Genomic DNA, 22,093 nt, shown 5'->3' on the forward strand with positions numbered 1-22,093 from the left:
TGTGGGCATCTCTGAGGCCATCATACTGCCTACCACGAGCTCCCATATGGGCCATGTGTTGTGCTCGCCATCAAGACTACAGAAGACTAGAAATAGGCATGTTCACAGTTAAAATGTGTTGCAAGTAGTGACCTGACAATCTGGAAGAAACAGGAAAACCAAGGAACAAACAAACAGAAGCTAAAATAAAATTTTAAAAACAGTCATTTGAACAAGTACAGTAATTTGGAACTACGTGAAAGAGGACAGTCACAACTACATGACTGAGATGATTTGCTTTTTTGTCCCCTGTATTTGATGAACATGAACCATCAAAGAAAAGCAAAGTTTAATATTCCTATTCGCTGTTTAAGAAATCAGGGAAGTATGTGTACTGTAGTTTAGAAAGATTTCTATATAGAATAATTAATACTGAAAAATTTCCTTTCCTTATAAAGAAATAAGCTCTGCCTTTCAGTTCTCCAAAGAATACTGGTGAAGGAGGTATTACTACTGTTGTTTCTAACTTCATTGCCCCTCTGTCTTAATGTTTATTCATGTTGCTATACCAGAACAAATTGTTTAATTTTATGAAAGGAGGATATTTCTTAATGGTAACAAAATATATGCAAAATTATATTACAATATCAATTTCTTTACAATATCTTTAAAATGAAGTTCTTTAAGAAATACATATTTTTCAGGGATATTTGAATGTTATTAAATTAACATAGACTTAATTCTAGCCCTGACCAAACAATTCCTATAAGATGAGAAATATCATATTTTTACAGATATTTGAATTTAAATGCTGCAAAAAAAATTGATGTTACCCTGGTGAAATTATTTTTAAATTGTTATAGTAGTCTGTGTTAATATATTTCAAGAAACCATCAAAGGACATATATTAAAAATTATGATAATCAGAATAATGTAGAACAGTCAGCTATGGCATGGAATATGGAACAGACTTGTTTCCATATGCTTGATATTTGCAAAATTATTGAAATTTTAGAGATTGGCCATTGCATTCTCACAAGTGATCTAACAGATTTCTGAAAGTGCTGGGACAGTATGGGCAGGTGGTGTTAAAAGGACAGGAGTTAGAATTGGACAGATCTGGGTTTATACACTGATTTCTGATTTTTACCACTCAGAAATAACTGAACCACTATATACATCAATTTCTTCATCTTTAAAATTAGGATCTATGAAAGTTAAATTTTTTCTGTTATTAGATATGCAAGGTGCATGATACATTGTAAAAGTTTGATAAATTGAAGCTGTATGTACTGTATTGTTCCAAAAAACCCAGCATCTACATTCACATTCAATATCCTGCCTTATAGCACTGATCAACTGTCTGTCTTCCTGTTTAAAGCCAGACCCTCTACTTGAAAACTGGATCACACCCCTTCTTGTCTACTAGAGGCTGTTGCTCAAGGTTTCCTCTCTTCTGACCTACATTGCCTGCTGCTCCCTCCTGCTGGGTGACCCCCACAGGCACACAGACCTGGTAGCTCTACCCTCTTACAAAGAAAACTCTCTTTTTACTCCCAATTCCTTGCTAACTGCCACCCCATTTTGTTTTTATTTCTTTGTGTGTATGTTCATTTATTTGCTCTCCTTGGAAGGAAAACTCTTCAGAAGAGCTGTCTATACTCACGATTTCTATTTTCTCCTCTTGCTTTCTTAAATCCATGCTAGACTGGCTTTCTCCCACACCAGTTCAATAAAAATGCTCTTGTTAATGTCATCAGTGACCTCCATGTTGCTAAACCAGTGGACCTGTTACCAGCATTTGACATAGTTTGACCCTGTTCTCCTTAGCGTAAAATTTTTTTTAACTTGGCTTCTTTATGATCCTTTGTCTTCTCCCTCTCAGACTATGAGGGTTCTAACTCTTCTGCTGGATGTCATAGCATTAGAGCACTGTAGGATTGCTGAGTGCTTTGGTCTTTTTTTCTAGATATACTCACTCACTTGGTGACCTCATCCACTCTTGCTTAAAATCCCATTTATATATGGAAGGGTATCATATTTATATATTCAGCTCAAACTTCCCTCCTAAATCCTAAAGCTAGATTTAAATTTCCTGACCTGGTATCATCACTGCAATATCTCAAAGACATTCCAAACTTAACATACTCAAAGTTAACTGCTGATCTGCCTTGCCACCTCCAGACCTCTCCAGCCCCATTCTTCCCTATATCAGTTGGTGGCAAAACCATACTTCCAGTTGTGCAGGCCATAATTCCCATAGTCATCTTGGATTCTTTCTCTCAAATCACAGCACAACTGTCAGGAAATCTTGGCTCCACCTGCAGAAGATATCCAGGATCTAACCACTTCCAGTCAGTGCACTGGTATATAACCCTCTCTTGACTGGGTGATAGCAGGGGCTTTCTGTTTCTTTTTCTACTTGTGCTTACCCTAAAATCTCTTTACATTACAATAATCATAGGGATCCTATTTTATTTTATTTTTTATTTCGAAGTATGTTCCTATCCCTCCTCTGCTCAAAATCCTGCAATGAAGCCCATTTTATTCACAGTAGAAGTCAATGTCTGAACAATGGGCTTCAACATCCTACATGATCTGGCGTCTCCATTCTCTCTTTGACATCATCATCTTCTACTGCTCCTTTGTTTACGCATGCTGTAAATTAAATAAAAAAAGAGAGAGCGAGAGAGAGTCCTTAAACAGACCTTAGGGCCTTGGCACCAGCTTTCCTTTCAATACACAGTACATTTCCCACAGATACCTGCATGGATCACTCCCTTAGCGCTGTCCAATCTTTGGTAAAATGTTGCCTTCTCAGGGAAGCACTCATCAAATATCACCCTGTTAAAAATTTCAAGCTGCTTCCACACAAACTGCCATCTGGAAAGAAAGGAGTAATGGTTCACGCTATGGCTTTTCTCTAGACTCAGAGATGCCTGGGGATTTGACCTTCCCTACAATCCTCCTTGCAGCAGGAACTCAGGAAACTTACAGGGGTACACTATACTGCCTCCAAGAGAATCCACCTGAAGTTACTAGGTAGCAGAACAGCACTGATAATGTACTTTATTGTTCACACTGGTCCTGGGGTGGGTGGGAGATAGTTGCTCTGGGCTCCTGACATGTCCCTGAAAGGGCTACTCAGCCAGCAAGGTGTAAGCTGAAGTAGTGGTCCTGACTACCCCATGTCATTGCCACCTAGACCCTAAGTGTGCCGTGTCATTGCCACCTGTCATTGCCACCTAGACCCTAAGTGTGCAGTGACTGACATTAGAGACAGCCTTGGTGTCGTGAGATGTGTGTTCTCCTGGTGCTATACCTGCTCTTTTGTTACCTGTCCTATATTCTTCCTTAAAGCTCAGTAGTACATTTAGTGCTAGATAAAGCCTCTTGTGACTCATGCCTGTGATTGTCAATCTGAACCAAGATCACTGCTGCCAGCAGAGCAGAGTAGACTCTATGATTCCAGGCTCCTTTACCTTGTTTTTTTTTTTTTTTTTTGAGACAGAGTCTCACTTTGTTGCCTAGGCTAGAGTGAGTGCCGTGGCGTCAGCCTAGCTCACAGCAACCTCAGACTCCTGGGCTCAAGCGATCCTTCTGTCTCAGCCTCCCAAGTAGCTGGGACTACAGGCATGTGCCACCATGCCCGGCTAATTTTTTCTATATATATTAGTTGGCCAATTAGTTTCTTTCTATTTATAGTAGAGACGGGGTCTCGCTCTTGCTCAGGCTGGTTTTGAACTCCCGACCTCGAGCAATCCGCCCGCCTCAGCCTCCCAGAGAGCTAGGATTACAGGCGTGAGCCACCGCGCCCGGCCTCCTTTACCTTGTTTTGTAATTTTTCTTTTTGTAGAGATGAAGTCTTGCTGACACCCCGGCTGGAGTGCAGTGCTGTGATCATAGGCTACTGCAGCCTCAAACTCCTGCCGTAGCCCTTAACACCTGTTAACGTTCTGTATAACCTAGTTACTTATGTTTGTTGAATATGGTTAGTCTTTCCCTCACTAGAAGTTAAGCTTTATGAGGGCAGGGATTTTTGTTTTCTGTTCATTATATAACCCTAGCATCTAGAACAATACGTGGCATATAATAAAGATGTTCAATAAGTGTTTGTTGAATGTAGAAGCAAACAAGTGTTTCTTTATTGTTTATTCAATGCCAGGTATAAGGTGCAGAGATGACCAGTAACAGAATTTCTGCCTTTAGATTTCTTACAGCTGAGAATATGAATATGGTTATTGGTGAGATTGGCCCATTACAGAGATCCTTAGAGTTCCCAAATCACAACAGGAAAGGGGGTGTTGGAAAAATATTAATACATTTTAAGGGTGGTCAAGTCTTAGCAATGACAATATAAAAGAAAACTGGGTTTTAGTAAATTATATTTACACATGTGAAAGAAGACTTGGTTAAAAGGGGAGATTTTGTAAGCTGGGATTGTCCAAAAAGAGGAATTCCTCTTACAGAAATTATTTACATGATTTAGTCTTCATTGTAGTCCAGGGGAAACAGTACTATGAAGAGTGTGATCCCACAGTGCTCAAAGTAGCCTTAAATAAAATTATATAGGATTACTGCTGAGATAGACCACCATGGTAAGAGAACAAAGGGTTTTAATTTTCTTTATAAGTCACTATATGTATGAAGGTAGCATTGTAGTCTTAGAAATCTCAGCAGATGATAATCATCATTTGGTCCAGTATAATATCTAGTCAGCATACCGATATCAATGGAAAGTAATAATCTAGTGCCTTTTAACATATGGCTAGCTACATAAATAGGAAAGTTCTAGCCATGTGCATCTGGGCTTTTGTTTAATTTTAAGATTTTATAAAAGAATGTTAGTTCATAAAAGAAATCTCACACATGAGAAATCATCACATCAGAATGCTTTTGTCATGTTTATTTTTTCTGGAATACTCATCCTTTCTATGTTAACTCTTACAAACTCTTCCTTGTCCTCCAAAATCCAGCCAGAGTCAAATTTTCTCTCTGGTTTTTCTTGGCACTGTCTTCCTGCTACAGGTTCTACCCCCTTAAGTTTAATTGATTAATTGCTTCCTTTTCTATGTTCCCAGAGCATTTACCACGTGGTGTGGGTATTATTTATTTACCTGCCTCTGAGTATCAAGGGTATCTTCATCATCTTTGTTTCCCTAGTGACTGGCACTGTCTCTGTCTAATAATACATGCTCAATAAATGGTTATTGAATTAGAGCATTAGAATATATTTTCACCTTGGCCACTGATTCATCCAGCAAATATTTATTAAGGATTTTTTTGTTTTTATAAGAAAGGCACCGGGTTATGTGTTGTAAAGACATGGATAAATCAGATGCCCAAGTTCTTAAAACTCTAAATTGTAGTATTGACATAATAAGGAAAAATAAGTGATTCATAAAAATAGCCACAGTACCTGGTGTTATTTTCTAAGAGGGGTGAGTGTGTGTATGAGAGAGAGCTAGAGAGAATTACTTCTGCTAGGGTTCAAGAATGTCTTCCTGTTGGCTAAAGAAATATTTTCCTTATTGAATGGCAAAAAATCTGTGCTTCAAAACATTAAGTCATTTGATGTCTCACAAATTAGCTTAAATTCTGTCTTAGTTCTAAAAATATACCTCTCAACCTCATTTTAATTTAGTGTACTGTTGTAGACTGTTGGATTAAAGCATTGCTCAGGGGTTATGCTGCTACTTGCCAAACAGTCTACATTTAAAGTAAAAAGAAAAAGTTTCTCTTGGTGCCTTAAGGTATGAATTTTATGCATTCCCTGGTTTTTAGAAGACACTCTTAGTGATAAGTCCTTCACAGGTTGCTACAAGTTTATTCCCGATTGCTGTTAGAAAATGGACTATAAAAAACTTTTGACAAAAGTTAACAATGTCACTGAAAAAATAATTCAAACCCAATTTTAAGAATTAAAAAAAAATTTGGTAAGCATAGTTTGAATGCTTTGTACTTAATTGTATTTAAGCCGATTGCTTTTTCTTTTTAAACATTGTAGATAGCCTTTTCCAAATCAAAGCATAAGAGATTAATAGCTTGAATGATTACAGATGTTCACTAATGGTCATTGAGTAATTTTTCCGTTTTCATTTAGACTTGGATTATCACTTGCATTTATCTTCAACTGCTTCTATTTAATCCTTTCGTCAAGACCAAAGGGATCTGCGGAAATCGTGTGACTAATAATGTAAAAGACGTCACAAAATTGGTAAGTAAGGATGCTTTTCTGTAGCTGTGACTCTGTTTGTTGTGCTTTTTGATCAAAAATTTAGATTTTTATTGCCCCAAATTACTGTTTCTCTAAGACAGAGAAAGGAATCACTGAGTTATTAGAAAGGGTTTATAGAGATATGGAGAATTTTACCAACAATTTCATGGAGAAATTGTTGGTAAAATTGGCCCATTGGATTGAGTTCTACTGCAGTGACTGTTTCTTTTCTGGTATTTTCCCCTCTTTCATGGGCAGTGAAGGGCCCTAGAGGGTTCGCTGTGTGCTGATGGGTCAAGCACCAGCTTGTGCCTCTTTATATCTTTAGTGGGCACCCCACCGTATTCTGTTTCCCCTCCGCATGCCTCCCTACAAACCTAACAAATGATCTGAGATGACCATTCTCCTCTTTCCATCAGCATGAAGACTGAGTCACATGTGTTGGGGTGTGGGGGGTTGTTCACTTCCCCAGCAAACACATTTGGAGGAGTAATTTGTTGCCCAAATGTTGAACAGACTCATCTCCCCTATTTGCCACGTTGGAATTCTTCTTTCAGCAAAAAGTATTTGCACTGGTGTGCCCCTTAGTCACTATCAGCGCCATGCCAGGCTGCTCCAGATGCTTTCTCTCAACGCCCAAACCACAGAGAGGCCATAACACATTTGGAATGCATCCTTGCAAACTCTCACGATCTGGGGGAGATTTCACACGCTCTTTTGTACTCTGTGTGGTTTCAGGGTGAACAAAGTTTGAGAAGCACTTTTGTAAGTTCCTGATTCAAAATAGGCAGTTAGGTAACAGTTACTTGAATATTGACTAGACTGCAGTCCCCAACCCCCATGGTCCCTGGAAAAATTGTCTTCCATGAAACTTAGAGGGGTGGGGCACAGCAGAGGTGAGCAGCAGTGAGCCAGTGGAGTTTCACCTGTATTCACAGCGGCTCCCCTCTCCTTCCCCATCATCCCTGGCATCACCACCTAAGCTCGCCTTCCCCCTTTCCCCAGCTCCCCTGTCCTTGGAAAAATTGTCTTCCATGAAACCGGTCCCTGGTGCCAAAAATTTGAGGGACCACTGGACTAGAGAACAGAGGTGATGTCAAAATAAGGAAGAAATGGGGGTTGTAATATGGAGAAAAGAAAGAAAAGTATACTTGTTGAGATAATAGGAAATGGAGTGGAGAGGGCTCTATTATCTTCCCTGCTCTAGATATATATACTTATATATATATTTCCTGGTGTATATGTTTTATTTTGGGTTCATAACAGAACTTCAAAGCAGAAGTTTAATGCTATGGTTGAAGTCTTGCTAGCTTAGCCTCAATACAGAGTTAAAAGCACACACATACACACACACACACAATTTATGCCAATTCCTTAGGACACCCTGAGAATCTAGGTTTAAAAGCATTCTTTAATGTAGCAGCTGAAGATGTATCAACATGTCTTACTTAAGGGACTGCTGAGCAAAGCAATGCAACATTTGCCTACTGTATACCCAGCTAGGTGTTGTGTAGAGGGATGGGGGTGAAGGGCAAGTATTTTTTACAGACATAGATCATTATCCTTTGTTCTCAAGTTGCTTGTTAGTTTGGGACCTAAGAAGCAATACTAAAAACACTGTATGTATTTATAGTCTAAATTTTGTGTATATTAGTAGTAGGCGTTCATTAAATGTTTGTCAGGAGAGTCAAGAAATGATGTGCTTCGTGTTGATGAGCACCATAATCACCTGTGCTGCTCATTAAACGTGTAGGTGCCTGGGCCCCACACCAAGAAACTGCTTTGATACATCTGAGACAGGGCCCCAGGCATCTACATTTTTAACAAATTTCTGAAAGGAGGTTTGGGAACCATCGTTCTAGAGGGTCTATTCCATCAAAGTTTAGAGAGTAAAAAATCTTGGTCCTAATTTAATCTCAGTTCTTACTATGACTAGTTACACCTATGTTATATGGATGTATAAGGATGTGCGGTTTATACAGATCTCCAAAATATGTTTAAAGTAGGTCACTGGGAAATTACAGCTCTCATGGAATTGCTTGTGTAACCATCAGAGGAGCTGAGAATGAGCTTGGGAGACCCGCACTGGCCCTGGAGAGAAAATTTCAGATATGTGGCAGTGAAGCACAGTTGGAAGATAATGCTGTATCTGACCTCAGGCTGAGCATCCTGAAGACTAACATGATACTTACGAAAAATTACTTGGAGGAATTATTATTTGTTAAGTGTTTAAGGAAAGCTACTTAATAAGTACTACTTCCTGTGAAATGTCAAACCGATATTTTCAAGTGGTATAAGTAGGCATTATAAGCACCTTCCAAGATTTTCTATTCTTGTCTTTAACCATCTGCTTATTCTAAGCTAGTTATGTATCGATTGATACAGTGAGAAATGGCAAGAAGCATTAATAAGATGAGAAAGAAAAGAGAAGTGCCAGGAAAGGGATATTTGTTAATATTGACACTAAAATATAATTCATCACTCCAAGGGCAAATGTCAAATCATTAAGCTGAAAATAAGGGTTTTTCCTCCTTCCAACAATTGACTCAGGGGAATAAAATTAAATTTGAGGAGTTGCTTCAGTGAAATTAGTGTATTTTCTTTGGATTATATTTTTTAATAAACCACTTGGAAAAAAGTCAAGTTAATAAAACATAGTAGTATTACTTCTAATTGAATAAAGACTTATACAATTCACAGCCTGGTTTTCTTAGAGTAGGAAATATAAAAGTATAAAAAAATGCCTGAGGTCAGAGCATTTATAATCTAGTTTAGGAGGTTAACCATCTCCATAAAAATACAAATATGCACATCACCAACACCACAGCAACAACACATAAATGGACCACATTAAAAATATTTTATGGCATAGTACAAGGCCTAACCTGTGCTAATTTTTGGTTAAAAGAATGGATTTTGGAATCTGGCAGACCTAAGTTTAAATCCAAGCTCTTTGACCTTGGATAAGCAATGACCTTTCTAAATCTCTGTTACTTCCCAATTTTGTGGTATAGATTAGATAAGAGAAAGTATTTATAAATTTTTATCAGTTATTGTCACATAGCATCTTCGTGCCTCAGTAATAGAGGGATTAATAGCACTTAACCTTATAGAGTGATTGCGAGGATTAAACAGGTTAATAGAACAGTATGCGGAATATAGTAGGTGCCTACTAAATCTTAGCTATTTATAGTGGTAGTTGTGGGAATGGTGTTTGCAGGATCATAGGATACTGGAACTGGAAGGGAATTGAGAGAAAATCTGTAACCTATTTTGTAAATAAAGGAAACTGAGTCCCAAGATTGGTGAAACCCAGTTCCTGGTCTCATTACCAGGACTGTCTTTTCTGGACCTGGTTTTCAAATGCTTCTAAAGCCCACCAGACCACTTGGCCTTTCTTTATATATATATAGGTGTCCAAATGATACTTGAAAAAAGAATTGAGCAGATAAAAAAGTTTGAAAGCCACTGCTTTACAGCAGAGTACTTGTAACATATCATTTGAGGACTGGCCAATCACAGTCTCTTAGGGACTTATTTAGGGTACAGCTGTAAGGGCACCACTACAGAAGTACTGAATCTCAACTTGTGGAGATGGGGTGTAGGCACCTTAGTGTTTCCAACTAGTGTTCTACATTAGAGTTATTTGCATAGAAGTACCAGAACTGCATAAGCCATAATGCTAATAGTGCTGGGTTTTTTTTTTCCGTGTTTGTAAAGAAACTGAGTGTTCCTATCCTAATTAGTTTCACTAATTCAAACAGCAATATGAGTGACTGTTGAGTTTTATGGATACAGATAATCATAGCTTTTCTCTAAAGAATGGTGGGGCAAAGCATCTTAACAGAGGTCAGGACTACTGGGTTGCCTGAATACCAGCTCTATTACTACCTGGCTGTGTGACTTTGGACAAATCATCAAACCTTTTGGGGATTCAGTTTCCTAATTTTTAAAATGAAGAAGCTGGACATTATCAATAGTTCTTAGTCTAGGACTCATAAACTTTAAATGCTTGCACATGGAACTCTGAATTGTGCCTTCATGCGCCTTATGTCCATTGTTGAGGAGAGAATAGTTTTCATCATTTCTCAGAGAAGTCTGTGACCCCAAAGAGAATAAGAGAATAAGAACTACTCAATTAGAGACATTTGGAGGCCCTTTTCAATTTTGAAATTATTTTATTCCATAATGATATTTCTTTAGATTGTACCTTTCAGAATAATTCAATGATGCCTGGATCAAAGGAAGTTATACAGAATGAGAGAAATGTGCTTTGCAGGCATAACCTTGGTACATTTTATTTGAGGGAAAGAAAGTGGGCTCCAACAGTCTATTTTTGCCTGTGCTCAGGGTAATTTCTTTAACTGAAATCATTCCTTTGCAGTCTCTACTCGTTCCTGTCTTTGCATTAGGTGGCAACTTGCACTGTGCTCACAGACCTTAAGTTTGTTTGCTTGGGGTGATTCTCATGTCTCAGAAGCACATGATTTATGATTTTACTGTCAATTTTTTTTTTTAACTTCTTCTTGGACACTTTGTACTGTCCCTACAGTCCCCATGGTTTTTCATTTGAAATCCTCCTGGCATATTTACTAAGCATAATAGTTCGTCTATTTACAGAACATTTTGCTTTGTTTCTAAAAAATGCTACAAGACTTGTTTTAAATGGTAACTCAGACCTACCTAAAGAATGGGTCAAGTATCTAGGAAAAGGATGAATCAAACTTTTAAAACTTGTATCTCTGGCATAGTTAGGTTGCAGCATTTAATAATTGTAAGTGTTCAAATAAGAAGAAAATCCAAATATTGATGTAGTTCAAATTATTCCCTGTTTGTTCCCCCTACTCTTCCCATGATTTGTAATGATGTTTTTCCTTCATTTGGGGGAATTTAATTAAGTGTGACTTTATCGCTTTTAGAAAATGGTTTATTGAGTAATGACTTGTCTTTCTTTTTTAAAGTAGATTGCTGTCCTATCCCCATCTCGTAGAGGTAAAACTACTCTGTCTTTTCAAGGTCAGTCCACAAATCAGTAAGATAGGATTAGAGCAGAGAAATCCATGGTTTTCCTGGTCTTATGGTAGGCTCTTATTTAAGTTGGTTATGTTAATACATGGCTCTTGGAGATTATAAAAATATCCTCTAATAACAGATTTTCTCACACTTTGAATGGATAGGTTTGATTAATTCTGATTTTTATTCTTCTTCAAATATTATGTTCTTCAAATAGAATTACCAGTGCATTAAACTGAAGGATTGTAGTCTCTGAAGTTCCCCATTTCTAGATGAATTCTAAGCTTTTCTTTAAATGTCCTATGAATATCATCATCTCTTTAAAAGTAAAGGTCTCACATAATTTTTGACCTTTGAAAAACAATAGTTTGATAGATGAATAGTTTTTACAATTTATTTTTATTAGTTTGCAATATTTAATATTTTAATTTCTGCTTCTGTGGTCAGTAGAAATTTATTTCTCTATTTAAAGCTAAATTTAGAACTTCTAGTATTTAAAGAAAGGACAGAAGTATATTAGAAATAATATTTATAAAAACAGTTTAGATGGATTGCTATATTATGAAGCATATCAATCTTATTTAAAAAATCATTCTTCCTTTATAGTATAAACCATTTAGATAATATGTCTTCTGTTCTTGGTTTTTAAAACTGGGTTGTCTCCTTCTTTTAGTTTTCACAATCCTGTGAGGTAATTATTTTTACCCTCAATTTATTGTTTAGGAAGCTGAGATCTAGTGCTGTTTAGTAACCTGACCATCATCACCTGGGAAAGATAAAGCTGAATAGAGATTTGAACCCTTAATTACCTGTCTTTTAGCACAATAATCAGTTGATAATTTATAATGCCGTCCCTGAATTTTCAGATATAAGCTCCGACTACAATTTGTAAATTATAATTGTAAGCTATTGGATTTTATTTCCTGAATAATAGTCACCTATCTTTATTGTGATTAGGAAGCTATCATAGTGTAGAAGCTCAATTAGTGCTACTTAAATTGGAATCATCATCATAAGGTATGTCTATGAAATAGACAAAAACCAAAGTTTTTAATTTCTTCTGTTGGAAAGGAAAACACAGCATCTACCTTTATTTAGGTATTCTTCACAGAGGAAAGATGACCTAGGAAGGTCTCCTGAAGTTGTTGTCATTATTTTTTTTATTGCTGAGTTATTATAAAAAGAAAAACACCCCAATATCTTTGAAAACTTCAGGTGATTGACCTAGTTAATTAGGTTTTTAGTTAGTGTTGGTGGGAGATAATTTATCAGAAGAAACAGAAAAGCAAAAAACTTTTTCCTGCTTTATTTTGGGAGGCTTCTATAGATGAGTGAACTATGATATTTAGTTAGAAGAGTAGAGCTTTTTTGCCTTTACAGACATGATTCTTAAACTTCACTGGTTTTGATGACACTGAAAACCATGGATTCTTTCCCCAGAAAGGTTCACATATGCACATTTTATATACAGTGTCAAGGAAAGAATGAGACACAATTGCATTTTTATTTCTCCATTGGACTTGGGAGAGACATCTGAGAGTAGTGAGGATCTTGCCAAGAATAGCCAAGTGACCACTGATTCCATGAGATATAGGGGCCTCAGTGACATCTGAATCATGAGATCCAGTGATCTAGAAAGTGTTCTGACTTTGAGTCCTTCTTCTCCCAAGTCCAAAAACCCACAGGAAATGGTATGCAGCCAGCTCCAGTTTGGCTCGCAGAGTTTTTCTTGGCTAAGTTTCCAGCATTTCCAAATGCTGTTCTCCTGTGCATTTTTTTTTTTTTTTTTTTTTTTTTGCAGTGTCACTGAGTATGGTCAGTCCTCAGAACAGCCAAAGATGATAGCAAATGGGGCCCATCTCGTTAAACTTAACCCATCATGAAGTAACTTGTTTTTGTAGTTTTATACAATTTTTACCATCTGGCGTCTTTTCACTCCACACCAAATCTCATTGGAATGATTTGGCCTTTGGTAAAATTTTCCATCAATTAAATTCAGTATTTTTAGTAGAATAGATTTGTTTTCAAAACATGTAGCCTTAGTTACTTATCCATTTAACTCTATCAACAGGGGATACCTCCCTGGACTCTAGACCAGGTTCCTGCTTTTCTAGTTTCCAGTTTCTATATAAATGTTTGGTGGATATTTGGCACTTTTCTAGTGGTCTTCTAACCTTCTGCCTGTCTGCATTCTCTTTGCACCACTACATCTAATTGGTGATTTATTTTGCCAGACTAATTTTGCTAAATTTATCATCATGCTCCTTCCTTGCTTAAACATGTTCTGTGTTGCACCATAACTTATGTAAGAAAGTCAAACCAGACCGAAATTTTAGTAATTATCTAGTTTACCCTCTTTATTTTACAGACAAGGAATAGAAGTTCCACTGAGAGGATGCAGTGTGCCCAAGTAGACTTTTGCTGTAGGATTCTAGTGGTAGCACTTTTCCTACTGTACCTTACTGCCTCTCATGTAACCTCTTTAGCCCAGCATTCAAGAGATCCCTCTCTCATGTGGCTTTCCTGGCATATTTCTTACCTCTTATCTGGTCTCACTAACACACCATCACCTTTCCCACTTCTTTGCTTTAGCATATGACCCTTCCTCTACATAGAATGCCCGACTCCCTTGCTTTTAACATTAGTAGAAACTCATATATTTGTTCACACATTGTGCCTGAACACTATTTCACAGGAGTTGTTTAATTTTAATCCTTATAAACCCATAAGCTAGATTCTGGTATGATTCCCATTATCCATGTGGAAATTTAGGTTAAAGTAGATGAAGTAACTTGCTTAAGACCCTCAGCTAGCAGGTGGTAGCAGGGTCAGGATCCAACCTGAGCAGTCTGTTTCCAGAAATTATTTACTGCCTCCAAGGAACATCTTCCAGGTTCCAGGCCAAAGGCTCCCTCTATTCTACAAAACTTTCCACAATGATCAATTTACATCAGAGAAGCCAAATTTATCACATGGTTATCTGTGCCTTGTGAATATTGTTCAACATACTACAGGTGTAATATCCCTTATCCAAAATGCTTGGGACCAGAAGTGTTTAAGATTTTGGATTTTTTTTCAGATTTGGGAATATTTGCATATACATAATGAGCTATCTTGGGGATGGGACCCAAGTCTAAACACAGAATTCACATACATGTTATATACATAGACTGAAGGTAATTTTATACAACATTTTTAATAATTTTGTACGTACAACACAGTTTCTTTTAATGTGTAGAATTTATGTGTACAATTTCCCACTTGTGATATCATGTCAACATTCAAAAAGTTTCAGATTTTGTCACCATTTCAGATTTTCTGGATTAGGGATGCCCATCCTGTATAAAATGCTTACAAAGTAATATGATAGTTTATGAAAGTGACCACAAATACCTACAACTTTACTTCCTAGGTTCTCTTCCACACGTAATTGGAAAGGAACCAATGAAAGCCAAGAAAGCAATAAAGGGGGGGGAGACTACTCTGTAGGCAGACATGCTGAGCACAAGCACACAGGGCCGGGGCAGCCCACCACCACCAAGTACTCCTGATGCCCGTGACCTTGGACAAGCCAGTTAAGCTCTCTGAGTCTCCGCATCCTTAGCCATAAAACAGGCTAAAAAGACTGTGGGGCATGGGGTTGTGATAAAGACTGTGTATGAGAAACTTGTTGTAAATTGTAAAGCACTTTTCAACATAGTATTATTTTTCAGTCTCACTGGAAATTAAGTACCAGTAAATATCAAATTACTCATAAAATGGAATTGACTAGCATATACATATATTTTCTCTGCTTTTTAGATATATACTCAGATCCTAAGTTTTCTAAATACTAATTCGATTGACTATATATTTGCAGTTTTAAAATAATGTGAATTATGCTGAAGAAGGGGCTACATTGTCAAGCAGCTCGTGTTCGGAATACCTGCCATTTCTTGCTGCCTTTTTTTTTTCTGAAACGGCTTTACCTTACATGGTTGGTTTACAACAAAATAGGATGCTGCTGCTCAATCTCATATTCCAGCTTTCACACCGGCAAAGGTGTCTGCTGTGTTTTTTGCCACCAGAGTTTACATAAAATGACTAGATCATATTGCCTTTCGAAGATAGGGATGAAGATTCAGAAGAGAAAAGAAATTATAAAAGAAAAGATGTTGGGAGGTTTGATAGAGAGGAAGAAAGTTAAGTGCAAAGAGGAAGGGCAATAACCCCTAAAATAAATGAAAAATGCCACCTTCTGTGGCAGCTCATAAGTCTTTTCAATAAGCAGCAGGGATTCTACTATTTTTAGTAAGTGTGACATGAGGAGGGATAATGGTGGGGACTCACAAGTGGAAAATATTCAGGACACGTGCCCAGAGAATAGATGAAAATATGAGGTGGCACTAAGAGAAGTGGGAGGCTTTGCTCTCAGAGGGACCTGGATTCTAGTCCAGACTTAACACGTGTTCATCTGACCATAATCAAGTTACTTGACCTTCTTGAGTCTCAATTTCTTCATCCTGTTAAATGGAGATAATATGACAGAGGGATCTGAGGATAGGATGTGATAATGCAACCAATGCCTTAATGATCACAGTGCCTGGCATATAGTAAATATTCAATAAATGTTAAACGCTGTTACCATTTTACGATGAAGTGAACTGAAGAAGGAACAGCCAGACCAGGTGCCTCAGCTCTGGGCTAAAATGAGTGTGGGGTGGTACCACCGGAAGTAGGATGGCAGTGAGCACGGTGGCATCAGTTACTACCTTGGTTCCTGTCTGACTAAGCCTGGATTCTTTTCTCACCAAATTGTTCTTAGATTTTAGGAGCTAATGGCAAGGCCAAGAACCATGTGGATAATGTTATGGAAAACTTATGGGAGATAGCTTAGCCCAGCAAACGTGTACATGATCTCATCTTTCTATTGGGAGAATAAAAGTTTTAAAGATAGGATGGACAGTCAAATAAGTCTATAAAGTAAGGTAGACCCATTGAAGATGAAATGCTGCAAAACTACTTTTTACATTGTATATTGCCTTAATACCCAGTGTGCTCAGTCGGTTGTTGGCTGTGTTATTCAGCTGGTGATATAAGACAACAGTGGGGATGACATAGTTGGTGCTGCAAGCAGGAGGGGAAATAAGAGAACCTAGAACTCTATAACTTAACAGGAGGATTTTGTGCCTCTGAAGTTAGTTGTCAATACAGCTCTCAATAATATTATGGAGTACTTACAGTGTGTTTGGCACATTCATTTATTTCAACTCTAAATGACCGTTTGACATAGGACTTTGATCTCTATTTTGTAAATGAGAGGAACCAATGTACAAAGAGTTTAGATTTGTTCCAAATTCCATGGTTCCAGATCTGTTATTCACTTATGCCCCGATTCATTAAAGCCTTTAAAAGAAGCTAGGCAGACCTTTGAGGCATCTCACATGTTCAGCCTATCCTAAGCAGATTGTTACATCACAAACTGAATCTTTCTAACTTATTATAAAGCATTTAGATCTCATAGGTAGCATTGTTCTTTTGATATTTCACTAAGCGTTCTTTTAGGATCAACATAGTAGTTCTCAAACTTAAGCATGCATCAGAATCACCTGCAGGACTTGTTAAGTAAGATTCATAAGTCAAGCATGGCCCCAGGATTTGCATTTCTAACAGGTTTCCTGCTGCTGGCATATCATGTTGAGGTCGTAACTTTGAGAACTCCTGACAAGGAAGTATACTTTATTACTAATTCTATGGACAAACAGTAGGAAATTAGTCCTGTGGGGAATTCCAAGACCACAAATGGAAGTTGAAATTCAGATCATATTTCTAAAACTCAGTAGGTTATACTTTGCCAAGCATAACTGAATTTTAAGTTCAAAAGATTTGTATTATCACTTACATATTTTTCGGGGGGAACGTGCCTTTGATTACAAAGGGAAATCTAGAATGAAAAATCAATATATACGTAAATATTGATATCCACTGGTAACTTTAGAAAGCATAACAGATTTGTATGTGTTTTCTCCAAACCACTGAAAATAGTATGATTAATTGTGCGTGAATTTTTTAACGGAATTCTTTTTTTTCCCCTTTTTTTGGTTTCTGTAGGTGGCAAATCTTCCAAAAGACTACATGATTACCCTCAAATATGTCCCCGGGATGGATGTTTTGGTATGTAAACTGTACATTTCTGAGTTGAATTTTAGTAACTCTCAAAAGAGATGGGATCATTCATACTGAGACACAAAATTGTCTGTCATTTAGGAGTTTGGTAATTATCAGGATTGGAAGAAGGTGTCTTTGGAATTTGATTTTATATAGATTTTCCCCTGCCTCAAGCAACTCCTAAACTTTAGCAGTGAGCATTTCAGTACATGTGTCTTAGACCTTAAAAGTTGTCCGTCAGTACCTTGGGAGATTGGTTCCAGGACGCTCCCACACACACCCCACCCTCCCCACACTCTGTGGATACCAAAATCTGCGAATACTCTAGTCCTTTGATATAAAATGGTGTATTTGCACATAACTCATGCACATTCTCCCATATACTTTAAGTCAGCTCTATATTACTTATATTACTTACTTATTACACAGTATTACTTATGTAAATACTGTGTAAATAGTTGTTATAGTATACTTTCTAAATTTGAATTATTTTTTATTATTACTGCTTTTCTAATATTTTTCATCTTTGGTTGCTTTAATCTATGGATACAAAGAGCCAGGGCCATCTCTACTCTCAAAGTAAATAAGATCATCTTCTTTAGAGCTAGCCATGGATTTCTTTTTCCTTGAGCATCCTCCAAAAAGGGATTGAGTGGAAATTTATATAAATTATTTTCTTTTCATACCTGAGAAGGCCTTATGTAAGTTTCACTGTCACCTATTTGGGAATGCAAAATATTTAATCTCTGAATTTATTAGCAGTGCAATAGAATTTTAGAAACTTACAGTAAAAGTATGCGGTTACTGTTATAAATATTACTCAATTACTGAAGCCAAGATATTTTAATTATTTTTCTTGTTACATAGTATCAGAACTTATACATTAAGCTGTAGCAACATTTCAAGCATAGAGAATAACATAATACCGTAATACCCATCACAGAGCTTGTCAAACCTTACCATTGTGCAAATGGTAAGGTTTTTTCAAATATATTTTTTAATAATGAAGCATTATAAATATAACTAAAGATATTCCTCAGAATATCTCTGTTAGTCCTCACCTTGTCTTCTAGGGGTAACAATTATTCTGAGCTGGACTTTTTCATTCAGTGCATGTGTTCAGGGGTTGGGATGAGGATAGCCTCCCCTGTAGCTGTGTAGAGCAGAATGGTGCCATGCTAGCCCAACACATTCTTATACTTTCACTGCAAAGTATGCGTCCATACATAACATATCAAACTTCTTGCATATTTAAAATTATGTTTGTGCCATTATATACTATATATACTTTGCAACTTGCTTACATTTTCAACATACTTTTGACGTGTTGTTCCATATTGATTCATTTTAACTACTACATTGTGCTCCTTTGAGTAAATTTAAAACCATTTATTACATTTATTACACAATCACTTGGTGCAGGTGGTGTTAGGTTTTGAGTAATTTTTGTGATCAATCATGATTACCAATGGAAGCACATCACTATAGCCTTATGCTTAAAATGCCTTTCAAAAACTACAAGACTTTCATTTCAAGAGAATGTCAAAAGCTATATGTCTTTTCCTTAGTAAGCATTTTAGCATGAACTACTTGAAGTTCCTTAGAATTCCTTTAGAACATGTATCAACATGTCAAACCAGTTTTCACCTAAGTCAATGTCTATCCTAGTGAGTTAGGGGAAGTTCTCTGGAAATAGAAATGTAAAATTATAGCAGCCTGAAAGTTAGTTAATCCAATGATTTGATCCCTCCGTCAACAAGTATTCAGTTAGGAAAAACTAACCAGAAGGGCTGGTTAGGAGCCAGCACTTTACTAGACACTTTAAGGAACAAACACACATCAATTAGGCAATGACCTTACATTAAAAACTTTAATAATAAGTGGGAGGAAATGGAAATGGAGATTAATTTTCCATTTGCAAGATGATTTCACATATATATTTCCTTGTATGATTAGAAAAACCCTGTGATGAAGGTAGAATTCCTGTTTTACAAATGACACAGTGAGGTTTATAGCCCAGAAGTATATTTTGTTCAAGGTTATACAACTAGAAAGTGACAGAGTCTTAAAAAGAAGTCCCCCAGGTCATCTGACTCTTAACCCTGGGTTGCAGAATGTGGGGATCTAAATAATTACAATAACTACCAAGGGAAAGTGTTTGAAGAGAATCCTCTAGGTAATAAAGACCCACCCCTACTCCTGGCCACAGCAGCGTTTAGGATGGTGCTTGCCAAAGTTACTAGAAGAAATCCTGCTGCTCTCTGAAAAACAAGTGTTGAACTGAAAATAACTAGATTATTTTGTGCTGGTATAATCATAGATTGTGCTAAATCCTAGATTCAGTATCGGCTAGTGATAGCAAGAGCCAAACTTGTGAAAATAAAGCCGATTCACTGCCACACATTCTGTGCTTGTTTCTGTAATTGAGAAAAGTCCACTATTATTTGATCCTGGCACGCTGTCCTGGAGCAACTGGAGAAATGCTGTTCTTGGCCACCACAACTGGCAAGAAAAACAAACCTGTGCGTAAGGCTTTGGGCAGAAGCAGGAGTACTTACCCTTTGTTTTACCTTCATTTTAAAATGTTGGTTTCTGCCAAGACCACAAGAGTTTCCCAGTGGAAAGGCCTCTGATTATTTGTGAGTGGTCAGAGTCCCAGCTGCTTTATCTTTTGTCTTTAAACAATAGAGGGTGGGGTGGGAGTGGGGTGCCAGAAAGAATCTCTGGGGCCAAAGCAGTAATATTCTGCCAGATGCACTGGGCAGAAGAAAGCTCTGGGATAGAATATACTTTATTTTTTGTTGTTGTTGTTTTTGTTTTAAAAACCAGCTAAATATTCCAGGAAAAGGGAGTCCACTTTTCTAACAACCTTCTTAGAAAATTACCTAGAGGATTTTCTCTCACAAATAGCAGGGTGTGATCAACCACTTAGTATTTAAATCTAACGATAATCATCAAATTCTATTTTAAACTCTCCAAAATTATAATATTGCCAGAATGTTAGGATTACCTTCAACTTCCTAACCTTAAAAGTACCTAAACATTCCTGGTCCTTTCTATTTACTAGACTTGTTATTGTAGAAAGAACAGAAACCGAGTTGTGGATTATTGCCACACAACTGCGTTCATTCAAACTTCTATAACATTACATAAACTATGGTCATTTATGATATTTGCGTAAAAAAGTCTTCATTGTTATTTAATTAAAATAAATTATACATTCATCAGTTTTCTTTTGACTTTTTATTTGGAAATAATTTCAAATTTACAGAAGAGTTGTAAGAATATTGAAAGAATACCCATGTACCCTTTAATTCAAATTCATCTATTTTTTTTAACATCCAGCCCAGTTGCTTCATCTATTGCTTGCTTTCCATATGTGCATGTGTGTCTTATTTTTCTGAACTTTTTGGATAAGTAGTATGCATCATGACCATTTACCCTTAAACAATTTACTGTGTATTTTCTAAGTAAAGGATCTTCTCTTATCTAAACATAGTACATTTGCAACTTCAGTAAATTTGCCAATATTTATAATACTTTAATATGTTGGCTGTGTTTTGATTTTATCTTTTTTTTTTCTTTTTTACATTTCTTTTCCTCCACTACAAGATCTATGATTTTCATTTTGATATCATGTGAATTATGGCTTTCCAAGGTGGTCTTGTCTGAGAATACATTACCTTACATGGCAAAAGGGACTTTGAAGATGTAATTATGTTAAGGGCTTTGGGATGAGAAAATTATTCTGTGTTATCTGGGTAGGCCTAATCTAATCCACATAAGTCCATAAAAAGGGAGGCAGGAGTGTCAAAGCCAAAGAGAGATTTGAAAATGTTACACTGCTGGCTTTAAAGATGAAAGAAGGGGCCACAAGCCAAGGAATGTAGGTGGCCTATAGAAGCTGGAAAAGGCAAAGAAAAGCATTCTCTGTTAGAGCCTCCAGAAGAAACACAGCCCCAGTGATCACCTTGATTCTATTCTAGTAAGACTTATTTTGAACTTCTGACCTCAAGAACTGTAAAATAAGACCTTTGTGTTGTTTCAAGCCACCAAATTTGTGGTAATTTGTTAGCAATAAGAAACTAATACATTATGTATCTTTAGTCTCCTTTAAGAATTCCTCAGCCTTTCCTTGTCTTTATGGCATTGACATTTTTGAATTAGACAGCTCTCCTCTTAATATAAAGTATTTCCCTTTGAGACATTTGGTTAATATTTCTTAACCATTCTGTTGGACTCATGCATTCCAAGCCACAAAGCTACACACATGGTGATGCACATGCTCAGGTTATCACATCCAGAGGCACACAATGCCCCCCTTCCCTCCAAGGAGCTGTTTATCTTGATCACCTGGTGGTGATGTTCAACTATTTCTGTGTATTTACTCTTCAGCAATTTAGGGGAAGACACTTTTAGACTATGTAAGCATCCTATTCCTCATCAAAGTTTTTTTTCATAGACTTAGCATCGATTGATGATTCTTACCCAAATCAATCATTACTGTCATTCTTCATCAGTTTTTAATTATGATATTTTTTAAAGCATAGCTAAATGAGGAAGTGTTTGGTGATGTGAGATATTACTCTAACAATAAGCCTCCCAGCCATCTTCCCTCTGCAGCAGCCCTTCCTCAGCCATTCAGTTTCATTTCTTAGCTATTGCCGCCTTTTCTTGCCTGGTCCTGCTACTTCTGGGTATTTCCTATCTCCCTTGATATCTTAGAATTTATTATTT

General features: G+C 36.9%; 1 protein-coding gene across 2 annotated transcripts in view; it reads left to right on the forward strand.

The window, feature by feature from the left end:
- The window catches only part of KITLG (KIT ligand), an 83,452-nt gene that overhangs the window by 27,014 nt on the left and 34,345 nt on the right, over window positions 1–22,093 (forward strand). For both annotated transcript variants that reach the window (XM_012757863.3, XM_012757862.3), the window contains exons 2-3: window positions 6,083–6,196; window positions 17,300–17,362. In XM_012757863.3, the coding sequence (XP_012613317.1) occupies window positions 6,083–6,196; window positions 17,300–17,362 (177 nt within the window). The remainder of the gene's footprint in view (window positions 1–6,082; window positions 6,197–17,299; window positions 17,363–22,093) is intronic.

This window comes from Microcebus murinus, chromosome 10 (assembly GCF_040939455.1).
Source record: "Microcebus murinus isolate Inina chromosome 10, M.murinus_Inina_mat1.0, whole genome shotgun sequence".
Lineage (NCBI taxonomy): Eukaryota > Metazoa > Chordata > Mammalia > Primates > Cheirogaleidae > Microcebus > Microcebus murinus.